Genomic DNA, 19,075 nt, shown 5'->3' on the forward strand with positions numbered 1-19,075 from the left:
TTTCAAAAACATCTGAAGCCCTACCTCTTCAAAGAGTAAATTAAATAATCCTACCGCACCCCTTCCATCTTGTGCATGTCCAAGCTCGCCGTTAGCATGTAAGGAGCCTATCCCACAAACTCTTAGCTTACTGTTGGCAAGCTGGAACTGCAGGTAGAAGTTGTTTTAATGGGGCGGCACTAGTGGGAAGGCTCCTCCCATCTATCCATGACCCTGCACCAGCTGGGCTTGGTCGTGGGGGGCAGAGCCACTGTTCCATCTGGTGGCTTGGAGGCGCACAGAGCTAATGAGAGAGAAACTCGTTTGAGCCTCTTTGTCAGATTCGCCTCCGTTAGCAACTTGCAGAACTGGAGGTCCTCGTTCCAAGCACATGATGCATAGAAGGTGGGAATCCTTCCTTGCAATCTTAGAACCGCAAGCACAAGATGTGCTTACTAAGTACCACGTTCATATGTACAAACAATAGTAGGCAAGTATAAACAACATGGGACCACACAGCTGTCATACCGCTCAGGAAGGAGACGTGTTCTGTCTCCTAGAGATGAACGTACTTTGGTGTGAAGTGCAAATCAATCCCAGAACAACAGCAAAGGACCTTGTGAAGATGCTGGAGGAAACCGGTACAAAAGTATCTATATTCACAGTAAAACGAGTCCTATATCGACATAACCTGAAAGGACGCTCAGCAAAGAAGCCACTGCTCCAAAACCGGCATAAAAAAGCCAGACTATGGTTTGCAACTGCACATGGGGACAAAGATCGTACTTTTTGGAGAAATGTCCTCTGGTCTGATGAAACAAAAATAGAACTGTTTGGCCATAATGACCATCGTTATGTTTGGTGGAAGAAGGGGAATGCTTGCAAGCCGAAGAACACCAACCGTGAAGCATGGGGGTGGCAGCATCATGTTGTGGGGGTGCTTTGCTGCAGGAGGGACTGGTGCTCTTCACAAAATAGATGGCATCATGAGGAGGGGAAATTACATGGATATATTGAAGCAACATCTCAAGACATCAGTTATAGCTTGGTCGCAAATGGTTCCTCCAAATGGACAATGACCCCAAGCATATTCCAAATATTCCACAGACTATTCAAACGTAACGTTTGACCAAAGTTAAACAATTTTAAAGACAATACACTCAATTAGTATTTGGTAGCATGTAAATTTTTGACCCAATGGGAATGTGATGAAAGAAATAAAAGCTGAAATTAATCATTCTCTCTACTATTATTCTGACATTTCACATTCTAAAAAATAAAGTGGTGATCCTAAGACAGGGAATTTTTACTAAGATTTAAATGTCAGGAATTGTGAAACTGAGTTTAAATGTACAGTGCCTTGGGAAAGTGTTCGGCCCCCTTGAACTTTGCGACCTTTTGCCACATTTCAGGCTTCAAACATAAAGATATAAAACTGTATTTTTTTGTGAAGAATCAACAACAAGTGGGACACTCATGAAGTGGAACGACATTTATTGGATATTTCAAACTTTTTTAACAAATCAAAAACTGAAGAATTGGGCGTGCAAAATTATTCAGCCCCCTTAAGTTAATACTTTGTAGCGCCACCTTTTGCTGCGATTACAGCTGTAAGTCGCTTGGGGTATGTCTCTATCAGTTTTGCACATTGAGAGACTGACATTTTTTCCCATTCCTCCTTGCAAAACAGCTCGAGCTCAGTGAGGTTGGATGGAGAGCATTTGTGAACAGCAGTTTTCAGTTCTTTCCACAGATTCTCGATTGGATTCAGGTCTGGACTTTGACTTGGCCATTCTAACACCTGGATATGTTTATTTTTGAACCATTCCATTGTAGATTTTGCTTTATGTTTTGGATCATTGTCTTTTTGGAAGACAAATCTCCGTCCCAGTCTCAGGTCTTTTGCAGACTCTATCAGGTTTTCTTCCAGAATGGTCCTGTATTTGGCTCCATCCATCTTCCCATCAATTTTAACCATCTTCCCTGTCCCTGCTGAAGAAAAGCAGGCCCAAACCATGATGCTGCCACCACCATGTTTGACAGTGGGGATGGTGTGTTCAGGGTGATGAGCTGTGTTGCTTTTACGCCAAACATAACGTTTTGCATTGTTGCCAAAAAGTTCAATTTTGGTTTCATCTGACCAGAGCACCTTCTTCCACATGTTTGGTGTGTCTCCCAGGTGGCTTGTGGCAAACTTTAAACGACACTTTTTATGGATATCTTTAAGAAATGGCTTTCTTCTTGCCACTCTTCCATAAAGGCCAGATTTGTGCAATATACGACTGATTGTTGTCCTATGGACAGAGTCTCCCACCTCAGCTGTAGATCTCTGCAGTTCATCCAGAGTGATCATGGGCCTCTTGGCTGCATCTCTGATCAGTCTTCTCCTTGTATGAGCTGAAAGTTTAGAGGGACGGCCAGGTCTTGGTAGATTTGCAGTGGTCTGATACTCCTTCCATTTCAATATTATCGCTTGCACAGTGCTCTTTGGGATGTTTAAAGCTTGGGAAATCTTTTTGTATCCAAATCCAGCTTTAAACTTCTTCACAACAGTCTCTCGGACCAGCCTGGTGTGTTCCTTGTTCTTCATGATGCTCTCTGCGCTTTTAACGGACCTCTGAGACTATCACAGTGCAGGTGCATTTATATGGAGACTTGATTACACACAGTTGGATTGTATTTATCATCATTAGTCATTTAGGTCAACATTGGATCATTCAGAGATCCTCACTGAACTTCTGGAGAGAGTTTGCTGCACTGAAAGTAAAGGGGCTGAATAATTTTGCACGCCCAATTTTTCAGTTTTTGATTTGTTAAAAAAGTTTGAAATATCCAATAAATGTCGTTCCACTTCATGATTGTGTCCCACTTGTTGTTGATTCTTCACAAAAAAATACAGTTTTAGATCTTTATGTTTGAAGCCTGAAATGTGGCAGAAGGTCGCAAAGTTCAAGGGGGCCGAATACTTTCGCAAGGCACTGTATTTGGTTAAGGTGTATGTAAAGTTCCGACTTCAACTGTGCATACCCCAACCAGAAGCAGCATCCGCACTGAGCTAAAGGCTAGAACTGCCTCTTTCGAAGTGCAGGACTCTAACCCTGAAGCTGGTAAGAAAACCCGCTATGCCCTCCGAACCATCAAACAGGCAAAGCGTCAATACAGGACTAAGATCAAATCGTACAACACTGGCTCCGATGCTCGTCGGATGTGGCAGGGCTTGCAAACCATTAGACGACAAAGGGATGCACAGCCGAGAGCTGCCCAGTTCCACGAGCCTACATAACCTATTCCCCGCCAGGAGACTGAAAAGATTTGGCATGGGTCCTCAGATCCTCAAAAGGTTCTACAGCTGCACCATCGAGAGCATCCTGACGGGTTGCATCACTGCCTGGTATGGCAACTGCTCGGCCTCTGACCGCAACGCATGAAAGAGGGTATTGTGTACGGCCCAGTACATCACGGGGGCCAAGCTTCCTGCCATCCAGCACCTCTACCAGGCGGGGTCAGAGGAAGGCCCTAAAAATTGTCAGACTCCAGCCACTCAAGTCATAGACTGTTCTCTCTGCTACCGCACGGCAAGCGGTACCGGAGCGCCATGTCTCTGTCCAAGAGGCTTCTAAACAGCTTCTACCACCAAGACATAAGACTGCTGAACATCTAATCAAAGGGCTTACCCAGACTATTTGCATTGCTACTCTGTTATTATCTATGCATAGTCACTTTAATAACTCTACCTACATGTACATATTACCTCGACTAACCGGTACCCCTGAATATTGTCTCGCTATTGTTATTTCACCGCTGCTCTTTAATTACTTGTTCCATTTATTTCTTATTCATATTTTTTAAACTGCGTTGTTGGTTAGGGGCTTGTAGGTAAGCATTTCACTAAGGTCTACACCTGTTGTGTTCGGCGCATGTGACTAATAAAATTTGATTAACAATGTACATTTGCTTTAAAAAAAAAAACATTTTAATAATTTTGCAGACGCTCTTATCCAGAGCCTAGCTGGCTCTGGGGTTCGTACCAGCGACCTCTGAACCGCTAGGCTACCTGTAATTGAAAGAGAACCACTTATAACTTGTTTATAACTTATTTGCAACCACTTATAGTCTGTAATCACTTAGAACTAGTTTACAACCACTTCTAACCTGTTTGTAACCACTTAAAACCACAGGTTGTAATTTTTTACCTTTTTTTTGTTGAGGTTGTGCTGCATCTTTTAATCAACAATCTGTTATTCAAGGTGGAACTTGAAAGGACACTGGAATCGACGACAAAGTCTAAACTTCATTACAAGCAGCAGTGGGGGCGTGCTTTGAAAGAACTGGCCAGATTCAAACAGGTAGGCCAATTTGGATGACTACCACTTTGATTCAACAGAAATGTATTTGCCTGTGGTATGCTAATACCAACATGATCAGCATGTTTGTGCTATACTATAGTTAGAATATGTAGGGGTCATATAGATATATACATTAGGAACAACTGCTCTTTCCATGACATAGACTGACCAGTTCAATCCAGGTGAAAGCTATGATCCCTTATTGATTTTACTTGTTAAATCAGTATAGATTAATCAGTGTAGATAAAGGGGTGGAGACAGGTCAAATAATGATTTTCATGCCTTGAGACAATTTACACATGGCTTGTGTATGTGTGCCATTCAGAGGGTGAATGGGCAAGAGCTGTTCCTAATGTTTTGTACACATATGTGCTATACAGTGCCTTCGGAAAGTATTCAGACCTTGACCTTTTTTCACATTTTTGTTACAGCCTTATTCTAAAATGGATTAAATGAAAAATAAAAAATCCTCAGCAATCTACACACAATACCCCATAATAAAAAGGCAAAAACAGTTTTAAAAATTGTTACAAATAAACAGATACCTTATGTAAATAAGTATTCAGACCCTTTGCTATGAGACTCAAAATTGAGCTCAGGTGCATCCTGTTTTCATAGATCATCATTGATGTTTCTACAACATCAATGGAGTCCACCTGTGGTAAATTAAATTGATTAGACATAATTTGGAGACACACTTGTCTATAAAAGGTCCAATAGTTGACAGTGCATGTCAAAAAAATAGAACTGAAAATAGCTGTGCTGCAACGCTCCCCATTCAACCTGACAGTGCTTGAGGCTCTGCGGAGGAGAATGGGAGAAACTCCCCAAATATATAGGTGTGCCAAGCTTGTAGCGTCATACCCAAGAAGACTAGGCTGTAATCACTGCCAAAGGTGCTTCAACTAAGTACTGAGTAAAGGTGTGTATATATATATATATATATATATATATATATATATATATATATATATATATATATATATATATATATATATATATATATATATATATATATATATATATATTTTTTTTTTTTTATAAATTGGCAAAAATGTCCATCTGTTTTTGCTTTGTCACTATGGGGTAATGTGTGAAGTTGAGGAATTAAAAAAAAAATTTGATCTATTTTAGAATAAAGGGGCTGAATACTTTCCGAAGGCACTATATATACATACATACAGTGGGGCAAAAAAGTATTTAGTCAGCCACCAATTGTGCAAGTTCTCCCACTTAAAAATATGAGAGGCCTGTAATTTTCATCATAGGTACACTTCAACTATGACAGACAAAATGAGAAGAAAAAATCCAGAAAATCACATTGTAGGATTTTTTTATGAATTTATTTGCAAATTATGGTGGAAAATAAGTATTTGGTCACCTACAAACAAGCAAGATTTCTGGCTCTCACAGATCTGTAACTTCTTCATTAAGAGGCTCATCTGTCCTCCACTCGTTACCTGTATTAATGGCACCTGTTTGAACTTGTTATCAGTATAAAAGACACCTGTCCACAACCTCAAACAGTCACACTCCAAACTCCACTATGGCCAAGACCAAAGAGCTGCCAAAGGACACCAGAAACAAAATTGTAGACCTGCACCAGGCTGGGAAGACTGAATCTGCAATAGGTAAGCAGCTTGGTTTGAGGAAATCAACTGTGGGAGCAATTATTAGGAAATGGAAGACCATACAAGACCACTGATAATCTCCCTCGATCTGAGGCTCCACGCAAGATCTCACCCCGTGGGGTCAAAATGATCACAAGAACAGTGAGCAAAAATCCCAGAACCACACGGGGGGACCTAGTGAATGACCTACAGAGAGCTGGGACCAAAGTAACACAGCCTACCATCAGTAACACACTACGCCGCCAGGGACTCAAATCCTGCAGTGCCAGACGTGTCCCCCTGCTTAAGCCAGTACATGTCCAGGCCCATCTGAAGTTTGCTAGAGAGCATTTGGATGATCCAGAAGAAGATTGGGAGAATGTCATATGGTCAGATGAAACCAAAATAAAACTTTTTGGTAACTCAACTCGTCGTGTTTGGAGGACAAAGAATGCTGAGTTGCATCCAAAGAACACCGTACCTACTGTGAAGCATGGGGGTGGAAACATCATGCTTTGGGGCTGTTTTTCTGCAAAGGGACCAGAACGACTGATCCGTGTAAAGGAAAGAATGAATGGGGCCATGTATCGTGAGATTTTGAGTGAAAACCTCCTTCCATCAGCAAGGGCATTGAAGATGAAACGTGGCTGGGTTTTTCAGCATGACAATGATCCCAAACACACCGCCCGGGCAACGAAGGAGTGGCTTCGTAAGAAGCATTTCAAGGTCCTGGAGTGGCCTAGCCAGTCTCCAGATCTCAACCCTATAGACAATCTTTGGAGGGAGTTGAAAGTCTCCCTCCTCACTGCTCTAGAGGAGATCTGCATGGAGGAATGGGCCAAAATACCAGCAACAGTGTGAAAACCTTGTGAAGACTTACAGAAAACATTTGACCTCTGTCATTGCCAACAAAGGGTATATAACAAAGTATTGAGAAACTTTTGTTATTGACCAAATACTTATTTTCCACCATAATTTGCAAATAAATTCATTAAAAATCCTACAATGTGATTTTCTGGATTTTGTCTTCTCATTTTGTCTGTCATAGTTGAAGTGTACCTATGATGAAAATTACAGGCCTCATCTTTTTAAGTGGGAGAACTTGCACAATTGGTGGCTGACTAAATACTTTTTTGCCCCACTGTACACTACCAGTCAAACTTTGTTCACACCTACTCATTCAAGGATTTTTCTTTATTTTTACAATGTTTTACTTTGTAGAATAATCGTGAAGGCGTCAAAACTATGAAACGACACATATGGAATCATTTAGTATCCAAAAAAAAGTGTTAAACAAATCAAAATAGTGTGTGCAAACCTGTCAAGGCAAAGGGTGGCACCTTTGAAGAATCTCAAATATAAAATATATTTTGATTTGTTTAACACTTTTGGGGTTTCTACATGATTCCATATGTGTTATTTCATAGTTTTGATTATTCTACAATGTAGAAAATAGTAAATAATAAAGAAAAACCCTTGAATGAGTAGGTGTCCAAACATTTGACTGGTATTGTACTGTATTTACGCATGTACATACAGTGCATTCGGAAAGTATTCAGACTTTTTTACGTTACAGTCTTACTCTAAAATTGATTAAATAAAAAATCCTCATGAATCTACACACAATACCCCATAAATCCCCAGCAAAAACTGTTTTTGGTCATTGTTTTGTTAATTTTTAACAAATATTGCATTTACATATGTATTCAGACCTTGTTCTCAGTACTTTGTTGGACTTTTGGCAGCGATAACAGCCTCAAGTCTTCTTGGATATGACAGTACAAGCTTGGCACACCTGTGTTTTTGGAGTTTCTCTTATTCTCTGCAGATCCTCTCAAGCTCTATCGGGTTGGATGGGGAACGTCACTGCACAGCTATTTTCAGGTCTCTCTTGCCTCGTCTTGGTTATGTGCTTAGGGTCGTTGTCCTGTTGGAAGGTGAACCTTCTCCCTAGTTTGAGGTCCTGAGTGCTCTGGAGCAGGTTTTGGTATTTTATTAGGATACTCATTAGCTGTTGCAGAAGCTTCAAGGGGTCCACATGAAACATGACATAATACAGAACGTTAATAGACCAGATCAGCTGAAGAGCAGAACTACATCAATGTTTTTTTTCAAGGCACACGCAGCCTAAATATCAATACATGCACACAAACTATCTAGGTCAAATAGGGGAGAGTTGTGAGATGTATTTGTTTTTTGAAACTAGATTTTCTGTTCATTTGAACAATATGAGATGGAACAGAGTTTCATGCAGTAATGGCTCTATATAATACGGTACGCTTTCTTGAATTTGCTCTGGATTTTGGGACTGTGGAAAGACACCTGGTGGCATGTCTGGTGGGGTAAGTGTGTGTCAGAGCTGTGTGTAAGTTGACTATGTAAACAACAATTTGGGATTTTCAACACATTAATGTTTCTTATAAAAAGTGATGCAGTCAGTCTCTCCTCAACTCTTAGCCAGGAGACTGGCATGCATAATATTTATATCAGCCATCTGATTACAATGAAGAGCAGGACGTGCTGTTCTGTTCAGGGCCAGCTGCAGCTTAACTAGGTCTTTCCTTGCAGAACTCGACCACACGACTGGACATTAATCAAGAGCCTACAGAACTTGCTTTTTGGAATATGGTGTCAAAACAACCATTGACTCTAGCGGGTTCTTGGTCACCTCCCTGACCAAGGCCCTTCTCCCCGATTGCTCAGTTTGGCCGGGTGGCCAGCTCTAGGAAGAGTTTTGTGGTTCCGCACTGTGGTTCCGCACTTTTTCCATTTAAGAATGATGGAGGCCACTGTGATCTCAGGGACCTTCAATGCTGCAGACATTTTTTGGTCGCCTTCCCCAGATCTGTGCCTCGACACTCTATTCCTTCGAACTCATGGCTTGGTTTTTGCTCTGACATGCACTGTCAACTGTGAGACCTTATATAGACAAGTGTGTGCCTTTCCATATGTCCAATCAATTGTATTTACCACAGGTGGACTCCAAGTTGTAGAAAGATTTCAAGGATGAACAATGGAAACCTGATGCACTTAACTCCTCTAGGGTAGGGGGCAGCATTTGGAATTTTGGATGAAAAGCGTGCCCAAATTTAACTGCCTTCTACTCAGGCCCAGAAGATAGGATGTGCATATAATTAGTAGATGTGGATAGAAAACACTCTAAAGTTTCCAAAACTGTTCAAATAGTGTATGTGAGTATAACAGAACTGATTTGGCAGGTGAAAACCTGAGAGAAATCCATTCAGGAAGTAGGATTAAAAAAAAAAAACTTTTCTGTTCAATGTCATTACAGTATCCATTGACTTAGGACTCAAATTGCAGTTCCTATGCCTTCCACTAGATGTCAACAGTCTTTAGAAATTGTTTCAGGCTTGTATTCTGAAAAATGAGAGAGTAAGAGCAGTCTGAATGAGTGGACCCTGCCGTGTCACAGCTTTTTCATGCGCGCGACCGAGAGTGTGCCTTTTCTTGTTTACCTTTTATATTGACAACGTTATTGTCCGGTTGAAATATTATCGATTTATTTAGGCTAAAAACAACCTGAGGATTGAATATAAACATCGTTTGACATGTTTCTATGAACTTTACGGATACAGGTTTTTTTTGTCTGCCTGTTGTGACTGCGTTTGAGCCTGTGGATTACCGAACAAAACGCGCAAACAAAACGGAGGTTTTCGGATATAAAGAGAGACTTTATCGAACAAAAGGAACATTTATTGAATAAATGAATGTCTTTTTAGTGCAACCATATGAAGATCATCAAAGGTAAGTAATTCATTTTATCTCTATTTCTGACTTGTGTAACTTCTACTTGGCTGGTTACTGTTTAATGATTTGTCTGCTGGGCTATGTTCTCAAATAATTGTAAGGTATGCTTTCGCTGTAAAGCATTTTTTAAATCTCACACCGTGGTTGGATTCACAAGAAGTTAATCTTTTAAACCTATGTAAAATAGTTGTATCTTTTCTGAATTTTTATAATGAGTATTTCTGTATTTGAATTTGGCGCTCTGCAATCTCACTGGATGTTGGCCAGATGGGACGCTAGCGGTCCCACATACCTTAGAGGTTAAGCTCAATTGCAAGTCTCTTAGCTCTTAGATTTATTTCAATTTTTTATAAATTTGCAAACATTTCTATAAACCTGTTTTCGCTTTGCCATTATGGGGTATTGTGTGTAGATTGGGGGGGGATGATACATTTTAGAATAAGGCAGTAACGTAACAGTATGGGAAAAGTAAAGGGGTCTGAATACTTTCTGATTGCACTGTGTGATATAGCCCATATCATGCACACCTACGGGGCATAGTGTGGAAATGATAACAAAAGTGCAGGGAATGCAGACATTTTTGGTGGTGTTGAAGTTTGATTGAATAATCAGAATGAAGTTAGCCACATTGTTGCATCCCTAGAGTAATGAACTACTCATGTAGCATGTTTAGAGCTTTTTTTCCAAAACATAAAATACTGTCATACTGTGAAAAACATTTTGTTATTTTGGCCATATTTCCCAGCCCTAGGCATAAATCATATCTTTGTTCCCCCCACCCTCTGATGTCTAAATATTTTACATTTGTTGCATCCTTGCAGCATGTGTCAATGATAAATAATTAACAGCTGGAGGATAAGTGTGAATGCAAATAAAGGAAGCCGCGTTAGTTAACTTTATTCTACCTTTCACAGCCTCATCATACAGTTTATCATGTGGATTCATTCGGTGTGTGTGTGTTTTTACATGGGCCCCCCCCAAAAAAAAATTCAAAGGTCTATTAGACGTTGATCACTTTTAAATCAGCACAACCTTATAGTGGGCTTTGAAACCTGTGCTGCGTCTGGAGTGAACCCTTCGAGGGACTGATCCAATGTCAACAACGTCGGCACACTGGGCTTATCAGGCCTCACTAATAACTGTTAAAGACAAAAGCCAGCTGGAAAATCTGAACCCCCTTTTTTCTGGACTTTCTAAGTGCCAGATATATGTTAAGAAAACACAAGTTGATTTATGTTGCACTAAGGGCTTCATAACTTAATGTGAAATAGTCCTATAAATCATGTTTGTATTATGTTAAGCATTAGCCCAGGCGTTAACCATTTAAATGTCACACTTGTTTTTAGGAGTATCTGTCAGACCTGTGCTTGGATACGCTCAGTGTAGTTAACGTTTGTTTGGTATCATTATTTGTTTCACCTATCAACTCGTCTGCATAATGTTTAGTTACGTTGCGGCAAAGAAATTCTCCCTTCAGGAATAATGCCTTTTCCCTCTAAAATGTCCAGATGGTAAGAATGAAATGCAGTTCTTTAGAAAACTTCTACATTCCTGATTTAGCCCTTAGCCTTATCTTATCTCTTAGCCTCTAATACAGCAGATACGGTCAACTGGTTAATTTGAGCCCAAGTATGCCTCCTACTCCCCTAACTCTGAACCGCCTTGGTATTTGGTGTCAGATAGTGTGAGACCTGAAAAACTGGAGCTTTGAAATCCCCCAGGTGTCTGTCTGTCAGTCGGCTTATTTTCCAGAAAACTGTAGTTGAGGCCCATCTGGGCAGCTTGCTTCACTCAGGCGAGTACCTAGTCTAACCCACTGGATGCAGGCCACTGGGAATGGGGGTCATTCACTGGTCACTCAGTCCTGCTTGTGCTGCCTTTGTCCTCTCTCCTCCCTCTTGGAGAGAGCCAGACTCTGGAGGTCTGTGTTTACCAAGACCCTGTCCTCCATTACTGAGAATGCAGTGGAGTACCACACACCTAACCCCTAGCGTGGCGCTGTTGTCCACTAGAAATACTTAATGCACTTTTCAACCAGCAGTAACTGAGGAAATCCTTTGCCCAAGAGGCCTTACAAAAATCACTGCCATAATTGTTTCAGTGTTGTTGCTTTGGTGCTTACTTGGCAATGTGCGATCCAGAAATGTTTCTGTGGTTTGTTTTTCTAGCAATTTTGGTAAAATAAATGTATTACAGGCGACTAATGTTCAGTTTTGCCCTGGCTGTGTGAGAAAAAGTAACTTGTCTGTATTTTAACCAGTGATTGTCTGGAAAAGGGAAGCGGTGTCCATATCTGAACCAATAACTGTTAAGTGTCAGGGAACACATGACATGTCCCTAAGCTGCTGTTCTTTGAAACCGTCATAGGATTCTCTTGGTCAAAATGCTTTTTATTCTATGATCAGCTTTTTATTCCATGGTACCAATGTAAACACTGGTGATTGGAGAAAAAATCTGTAGTTATGTATCGCAATATTATTTTGGATAATATACTTTCCAAGTATTGATTTGTAGTAATAATAATATACCATTGAAGTCGGAAGTTTACATACACTTAGGTTGGAGTCATTAAAACTAGTTTTTCAAGCACTCCACAAATTTCTTATCAAACTATAGTTTTGGCAAGTCGGTTAGGACATCTACTTTGTGCATGACACAAGTAATTTCCAACAATTGTTTACAGACAGATTATTTAACTTATAATTCACTGTATCACAATTCCAGTGGGTCAGAAGTGTACATACACTAATTTGACTGTGCCTTTTTAAACAGCTTGGAAAATTCCAGAAAATGATGCCATGGCTTTAGAAGCTTCTGATAGGCTAATTGACATAATTTGAGTCAATTGGAGGTGTACCTGTGGATGTATTTCAAGGCCTACCTTCCAACTCAGTGCCTCTTTGCTTGACATCATGGGACAATCAAAATAAATCAGCTAAGACCTCTGGGGGGGGGGGGGGGGGAAATGGTGGACCTCCAAGTCTGGTTCGTCCTTGGGAGAAATATCCAAACGCTTGAAGGTACGACGTCCATCTGTACAAACAATAGTACGCAAGTATAAACACCATGGGACCATGCAGCCGTCATACCGCTCAAGAAGGAGACGTGTTCTGTCTCCTAGAGATGAATGTACTTTGGTGTGAAAAGTGCAAATCAATCCCAGAACAACAGCAAAGGACCGTGTGAAGATGCTGGAGGACACGGGTACAAAAGTATCTATATCCACAGTAAAATGAGTCCTATATCGACATAACCTGAAAGGCCGCTCAGCAAGGAAGAAGCCACTGCTCCAAAAACGGCATTTAAAAAAGCCTGACTACGGTTTGCAACTGCACATGGGGACAAAGATCACACTTTTTGGAGAAATGTCCTCTGGTCTGATGAAACAAAAATAGAACCTTGTGGCCATAATGACCATCGTTCCGTTTGGAGGAAAAAGGGTGATACTTGCAAGACGAAGAACACTATCCCAACCGTGAAGCACAGGGTTGGCAACATCATGTGGGGGTGCTTTGCTGCAGGAGGGACTGGTGCACTTCACAAAATAGATGGAATCATGAGGAGGGGAAATGATTGGATATATTGAAGCAAAATCTCAAGACATCGGTCAGGAAGTTAAAGCTTGGTCGCAAATGGGTCTTTTCAAATGGACAATGACCCCAAGCATACTTCCGAAGTTGTGGCAAAATGGCTTAAGGACACCAAAGTCAAGGTATTGGAGTGGCCATCACAAAACCCTGACATCAATCCCATAGAACATTTGTGGGCAGAACTGAGAAAGTGTGCATTAAAGGAGGCCTAGAAACCTGACTCCAGTTCTGTCAGGAGGAATGGGCCAAAATTCACCCAACTTATTGTGTGAAGCTTGTGGAAGGGTACCCAAAATGTTTGACCCAAGTTAAACAATTTAAAGGCAATGCTACCAGATACTACTTGTGTACTTAAACTTCTAACCCACTGGGAATGTGATGAAAGAAATAAAAGCTGAAATTAATCACTCTCTCTACTATTATTCTGACATTTCACTTTCTTAAAATAAAGTGGTGATCCTAACTGACCTAAGACAGGGAATTTATACTAGGATTAAATGTCAGGTATTGTGAAAAACTGAGTTTAAATGTATTTGGCTAAGGTGTATGTGAACTTCTGACTTCAACTGTGTGTGTGTGTGTGTATATAGCTATATCTATTTATTTAAGATGGTGTTAGCTAGTGCTAGTCTGCTGTACTTCACCAAAACGCCAGTATTCTTCATCCTATAGCTTGTTATTCTTTTTCATAGTGAGTCAACATGTTTTCAACACTTATTTCCATGACTAATCAAAACAAATTTTGTCGTGCTTGTCTCTCTGCTGCAGATATATAGTGAGCATTATGTTGGAAACATCATCTCAATAAAATTGCAACATTGAATTGCTATATATATATATATATATATACAGTGCCTTGCGAAAGTATTCGGCCCCCTAGAACTTTGCGACCTTTTGCCACATTTCAGGCTTCAAACATAAAGATATAAAACTGTATTTTTTTGTGAAGAATCAACAACAAGTGGGACACAATCATGAAGTGGAACGACATTTATTGGCTATTTCAAACTTTTTTAACAAATCAAAAACTGAAAAATTGGGCGTGCAAAATTATTCAGCCCCTTTACTTTCAGTGCAGCAAACTCTCTCCAGAAGTTCAGTGAGGATCTCTGAATGATCCAATGTTGACCTAAATTACTAATGATGATAAATACAATCCACCTGTGTGTAATCAAGTCTCCGTATAAATGCACCTGCACTGTGATAGTCTCAGAGGTCCGTTAAAAGCACAGAGAGCATCATGAAGAACAAGGAACACACCAGGCAGGTCCGAGATACTGTTGTGAAGAAGTTTAAAGCCGGATTTGGATACAAAAAGATTTCCCAAGCTTTAAACATCCCAAGGAGCACTGTGCAAGCGATAATATTGAAATGGAAGGAGTATCAGACCACTGCAAATCTACCAAGACCTGGCCGTCCCTCTAAACTTTCAGCTCATACAAGGAGAAGACTGATCAGAGATGCAGCCAAGAGGCCCATGATCACTCTGGATGAACTGCAGAGATCTACAGCTGAGGTGGGAGACTCTGTCCATAGGACAACAATCAGTCGTATATTGCACAAATCTGGCCTTTATGGAAGAGTGGCAAGAAGAAAGCAATTTCTTAAAGATATCCATAAAAAGTGTTGTTTAAAGTTTGCCACAAGCCACCTGGGAGACACACCAAACATATGGAAGAAGGTGCTCTGGTCAGATGAAACCAAAATTGAACTTTTTGGCAACAATGCAAAAGTTATGTTTGGCGTAAAAGCAACACAGCTGAACACACCATCCCCACTGTCAAACATGGTGGTGGCAGTATCATGGTTTGGGCCTGCTTTTCTTCAGCAGGGACAGGGAAGATGGTTAAAATTGATGGGAAGATGGATGGAGCCAAATACAGGACCATTCTGGAAGAACCTGATGGAGTCTGCAAAAGACCTGAGACTGGGACGGAGATTTGTCTTCCAACAAGACAATGATCCAAAACATAAAGCAAAATCTACAATGGAATGGTTCAAAAATAAACATATCCAGGTGATAGAATGGCCAAGTCAAAGTTCAGACCTGAATCCAATCGAGAATCTGTGGAAAGAACTGAAAACTGCTGTTCACAAATGCTCTCCATCCAACCTCACTGAGCTCGAGCTGTTTTGCAAGGAGGAATGGGAAAAAATGTCAGTCTCTCGATGTGCAAAACTTATAGAGACATACCACAAGCGACTTATAGCTGTAATCGCAGCATAAGGTGGCGCTACAAAGTATTAACTTAAGGGGGCTGAATAATTTTGCACGCCCAATTTTTCAGTTTTTGATTTGTTAAAAAAGTTTGAAATATCCAATAAATGTCGTTTCACTTCATGATTGTGTCCCACTTGTTGTTGATTCTTCACAAAAAAATAGTTTTATATCTTTATGTTTGAAGCCTGAAATGTGGCAAAAGGTCGCAAAGTTCAAGGGGGCCGAATACTTTCGCAAGGCACTGTATATGTATATGTGTGTGTGTGTGTATATATATATATATATATATATATATATATATATATATATATATATATATATATATATATATATATATATATATATATATATATATATGTATGTGTGTGTATATGTGTGTATAGGGATACCCTATTATCGTATTCAGCACCTCAGTATCGTGATAATTTTGTATCTTTTAGGTCCCTGCCAATTCCCATCCCTCAAACACCTGGTTATTTTCCTACTGTGTTTGAGAAAGTATGCTGTGCTGCAGAACAGAGTGATATGATAACAGCCTTCTCTGGTATGTTGTGTTAGAGAGAGCAGGAGAGCGCCATGACACGGCTGAAGAAGCAGCAGCAGGAGCTGGAGACCATGAGGCTGCGCTACCTGGCAGCCGAGGAGAAGGAAGCCGTCAAAAGCGAGAAACACGAGCTGGAGGACATCAGGAACGAGCTGAACAGGTACTAACTGCCACATTCTACGCTAGCATTATTTATCTTCCAAGAGCCTGGAAGGTTCACTTAAGACGAGTTAAGTGGAATTTAATTCAAAACAACTATAGTCAAAGGCAAAAGGGACTTTTATGCTCCCTGTATTTATTCATTGACATTCTTATGCCAGCTTTATACTAAACTCGGCAACAAAAAAAATGAAACGTTCTCTCACTGTTAACTGTGTTTATTTTCACCAAACTTAACGTGTAAATATTTGTATGGACATAACCAGATTCAACAACTGAGACATAAACGGAACAAGTTCCACAGACATGAGACTAACAGCAATGTAATAATGTGTCCCTGAACAAAGGGGGTGGGGGGTCAAAATCAAAAGTAACAGTATCTGGTGTGGCCACCACCAGGTACTGCTGTGCATCTCCTCCTCATGGTCTGCACCAAATTTGCCGATTCTTGCTGTGAGATGTTACCCCACTCTTCCACCGAGTCACCTGCAAGTTCCCAGACATTTCTGTTGGGAATGGCCCTATCCCTCACCCTCCAATCCAACAGGTCCCAGACGTGCTCAATGGGATTGACATCTGAGCTGTATGCTGGCCATGGCAGAACACTTTCATTCCTGTCTGCAGGAAATCACGCGCAGAACGAGCAGTATGGCTGGTGGCATTGTCATGCTGGCGGGTCATGTCAGGATGAGCCTGCAGGAAATGTACCACACGAGGGAGAAGGATGTCTTCCCTGTAACGCACAGCGTTGAGATTGCCTGCAATGACAACAAGCTCAGCCTGATGATGCTGTGACACACTGCCTCAGACCATGACGGACCCTCCAACGCCAAATCGATCCCGCTCCAGAGTTCAGGTCTCGGTGTAACGCTCATTCCTTCAACGATTAACGCGAATCCGACCATCCCTGATGAGACAAAACCGTGACTCACCATTGAAGAGCACTTTTTGCCAGTCCTGTCTGATCCAGCGATGGTGGGTTTGTTCCCATAGGCGACGTTGTTGCCAGTGATATCTGGTGATGACCTGCCTTACAACAGGCCTACAAGCTCTCAGTCCAGCCTTTCTCAGCCTACTGTGGACAGTCTGAGCACTGATGGAGGGATTGTGTGTTCCTGGTGTAACTCAGGCAGTTATTGTTGCCATCCTGTACCTGTCCCACGGGTGTGATGTTCGGATGTACCGATCCTGTGCAGGTGTTGTTACACGTGGTCTGCCACTGCGAGAACCATCAGCTGTCCATCCTGTCTCCCTGTAGCACTGTCTTAGGCATCTCACAGTACGGACATTGCAATTTATTGCCCTGGCCACAGTCCTCATGCCTCCTTGAAGTATGCCTAAGGCACATTCACACAGATGAGCAGGGACCCTGGGCATCTTTCTTTAGGTGTTTTTCAGAGTCAGTAGAAAGGCCTCTCTAAGGTCACAGTTATGAAAACTTAGGACACTAATTGCCTGAGGTGCATGTTCATTAATTTTTTATGGTTCATTGAACAAGCATGGGGAAACAGTGTTTAAACCCTTTACAATGAAGATCTGTGAAGTTATTTGGATTTTTACAAAACATATTTGAAAGACATGGTCCTGAAAAAGGGATGTTTATTTTTTTAATAAGTTAATAAATATTTACAGTTTAAGTCATCCATTTACATACACTTAGGTTGGAATCGTTAACTTGTTTTTCAACCACTCCACATATTTCTTGTTAACAAACTATAGTTTTGGCAACTCTGTAAGAACATCTCCTTCGTGCATGACACAAGTAATTTTTCCAACAATTGTTTACAGACAGATTATTTCACTCATAATTCACTATCACAATTCCAGGTCAGAAGTTTACATACACTAAGTTGACTGTGCCTTTAAACAGCTTGGAAAATTCCGGAAAATTATGTCATGGCTTTAGAAGCTTCTGATAGGCTATTGACATAATTTGAGTCAATTGGAGGTCTACCTGTGGATGTATTTCAAGGCCTACCTTCCAACTCTGTGCATCTTTGCTTAACATCATGGGAAAATCTAAATGAATCAGCCAAGACCTCTGGGAAAAAAATGGTGGACCTCCAAGTCTGGTTCATCCTTGGGAGCAATTTCCAAACGCCTGAAGGTACCACGTTAGTCTGTACAAACAATAGTACTTGAGTATTAACAGTATGGGACCACGCATACCATCATACCGCTCAGGAAGGAGACTTGTTCTGTCTCCTAGAGATGAACGTACTTTGGTGCGAAAAGTGCAAATCAATCCCAGAACAACAGCAAAGGACCCCGTGAAGATGCTGGAGGAAACCGGTACAAAAGTATCTATATCCACAGTAAAACAAGTCCTATATCAACATAACCTAAAAGGCCGCTCAGCAAACAAGAAGCCACTGCTCAAAAACCGCCATTAAAAAAGCCAGACTATGGTTTGCAACTGCACATGGGGACAAAGATCGTACTTTTTGGAGAAATGTCCTCTGGTCTGATGAAACAAAAATGGAACTGTTTGGCCATAATGACCATCAGTATGTTTGGAGGAGAAAGGGTGAAGACGAAGAACACCATCCCAACCGTGAAGCACAATGGTGGCAGCATCATGTTGTGGGGGTGCTTTTGCTGCAGGAGGGACTGGTGCACTTCACAAAAATAGATTGCATCATGAGAAGGGGAAATTATGTGGATATATTGAAGCAACATCTCAAGGCATCAGTTAAAGCTTGGTTGCAAATGAGTCTTCTAAATGGACAATGACCACAAGTATATTTCCGAAGTTGTGGCAAAATGGCTTAAGGGCAACAAATTCAAGGTATTGGAGTGGCCATCACAAAGCCCTGACCTAAGAACATTTGTGGGCAGAACTGAAAAAGTGTGTGCGT

At 40.9% G+C, this 19,075-nt stretch overlaps 1 protein-coding gene across 1 annotated transcript in view; it reads left to right on the plus strand.

The window, feature by feature from the left end:
- cep120 (centrosomal protein 120) overlaps positions 1-19,075 on the plus strand; it is a 64,649-nt gene that overhangs the window by 38,402 nt on the left and 7,172 nt on the right. The window contains exons 18-19 of the mRNA XM_021606776.3: positions 4,227-4,325; positions 16,073-16,218. Of these exons, the coding sequence (XP_021462451.3) occupies positions 4,227-4,325; positions 16,073-16,218 (245 nt within the window). The remainder of the gene's footprint in view (positions 1-4,226; positions 4,326-16,072; positions 16,219-19,075) is intronic.

This window comes from Oncorhynchus mykiss, chromosome 6 (genome assembly GCF_057628025.1).
Source record: "Oncorhynchus mykiss isolate SJ-2025 chromosome 6, ASM5762802v1, whole genome shotgun sequence".
Lineage (NCBI taxonomy): Eukaryota > Metazoa > Chordata > Actinopteri > Salmoniformes > Salmonidae > Oncorhynchus > Oncorhynchus mykiss.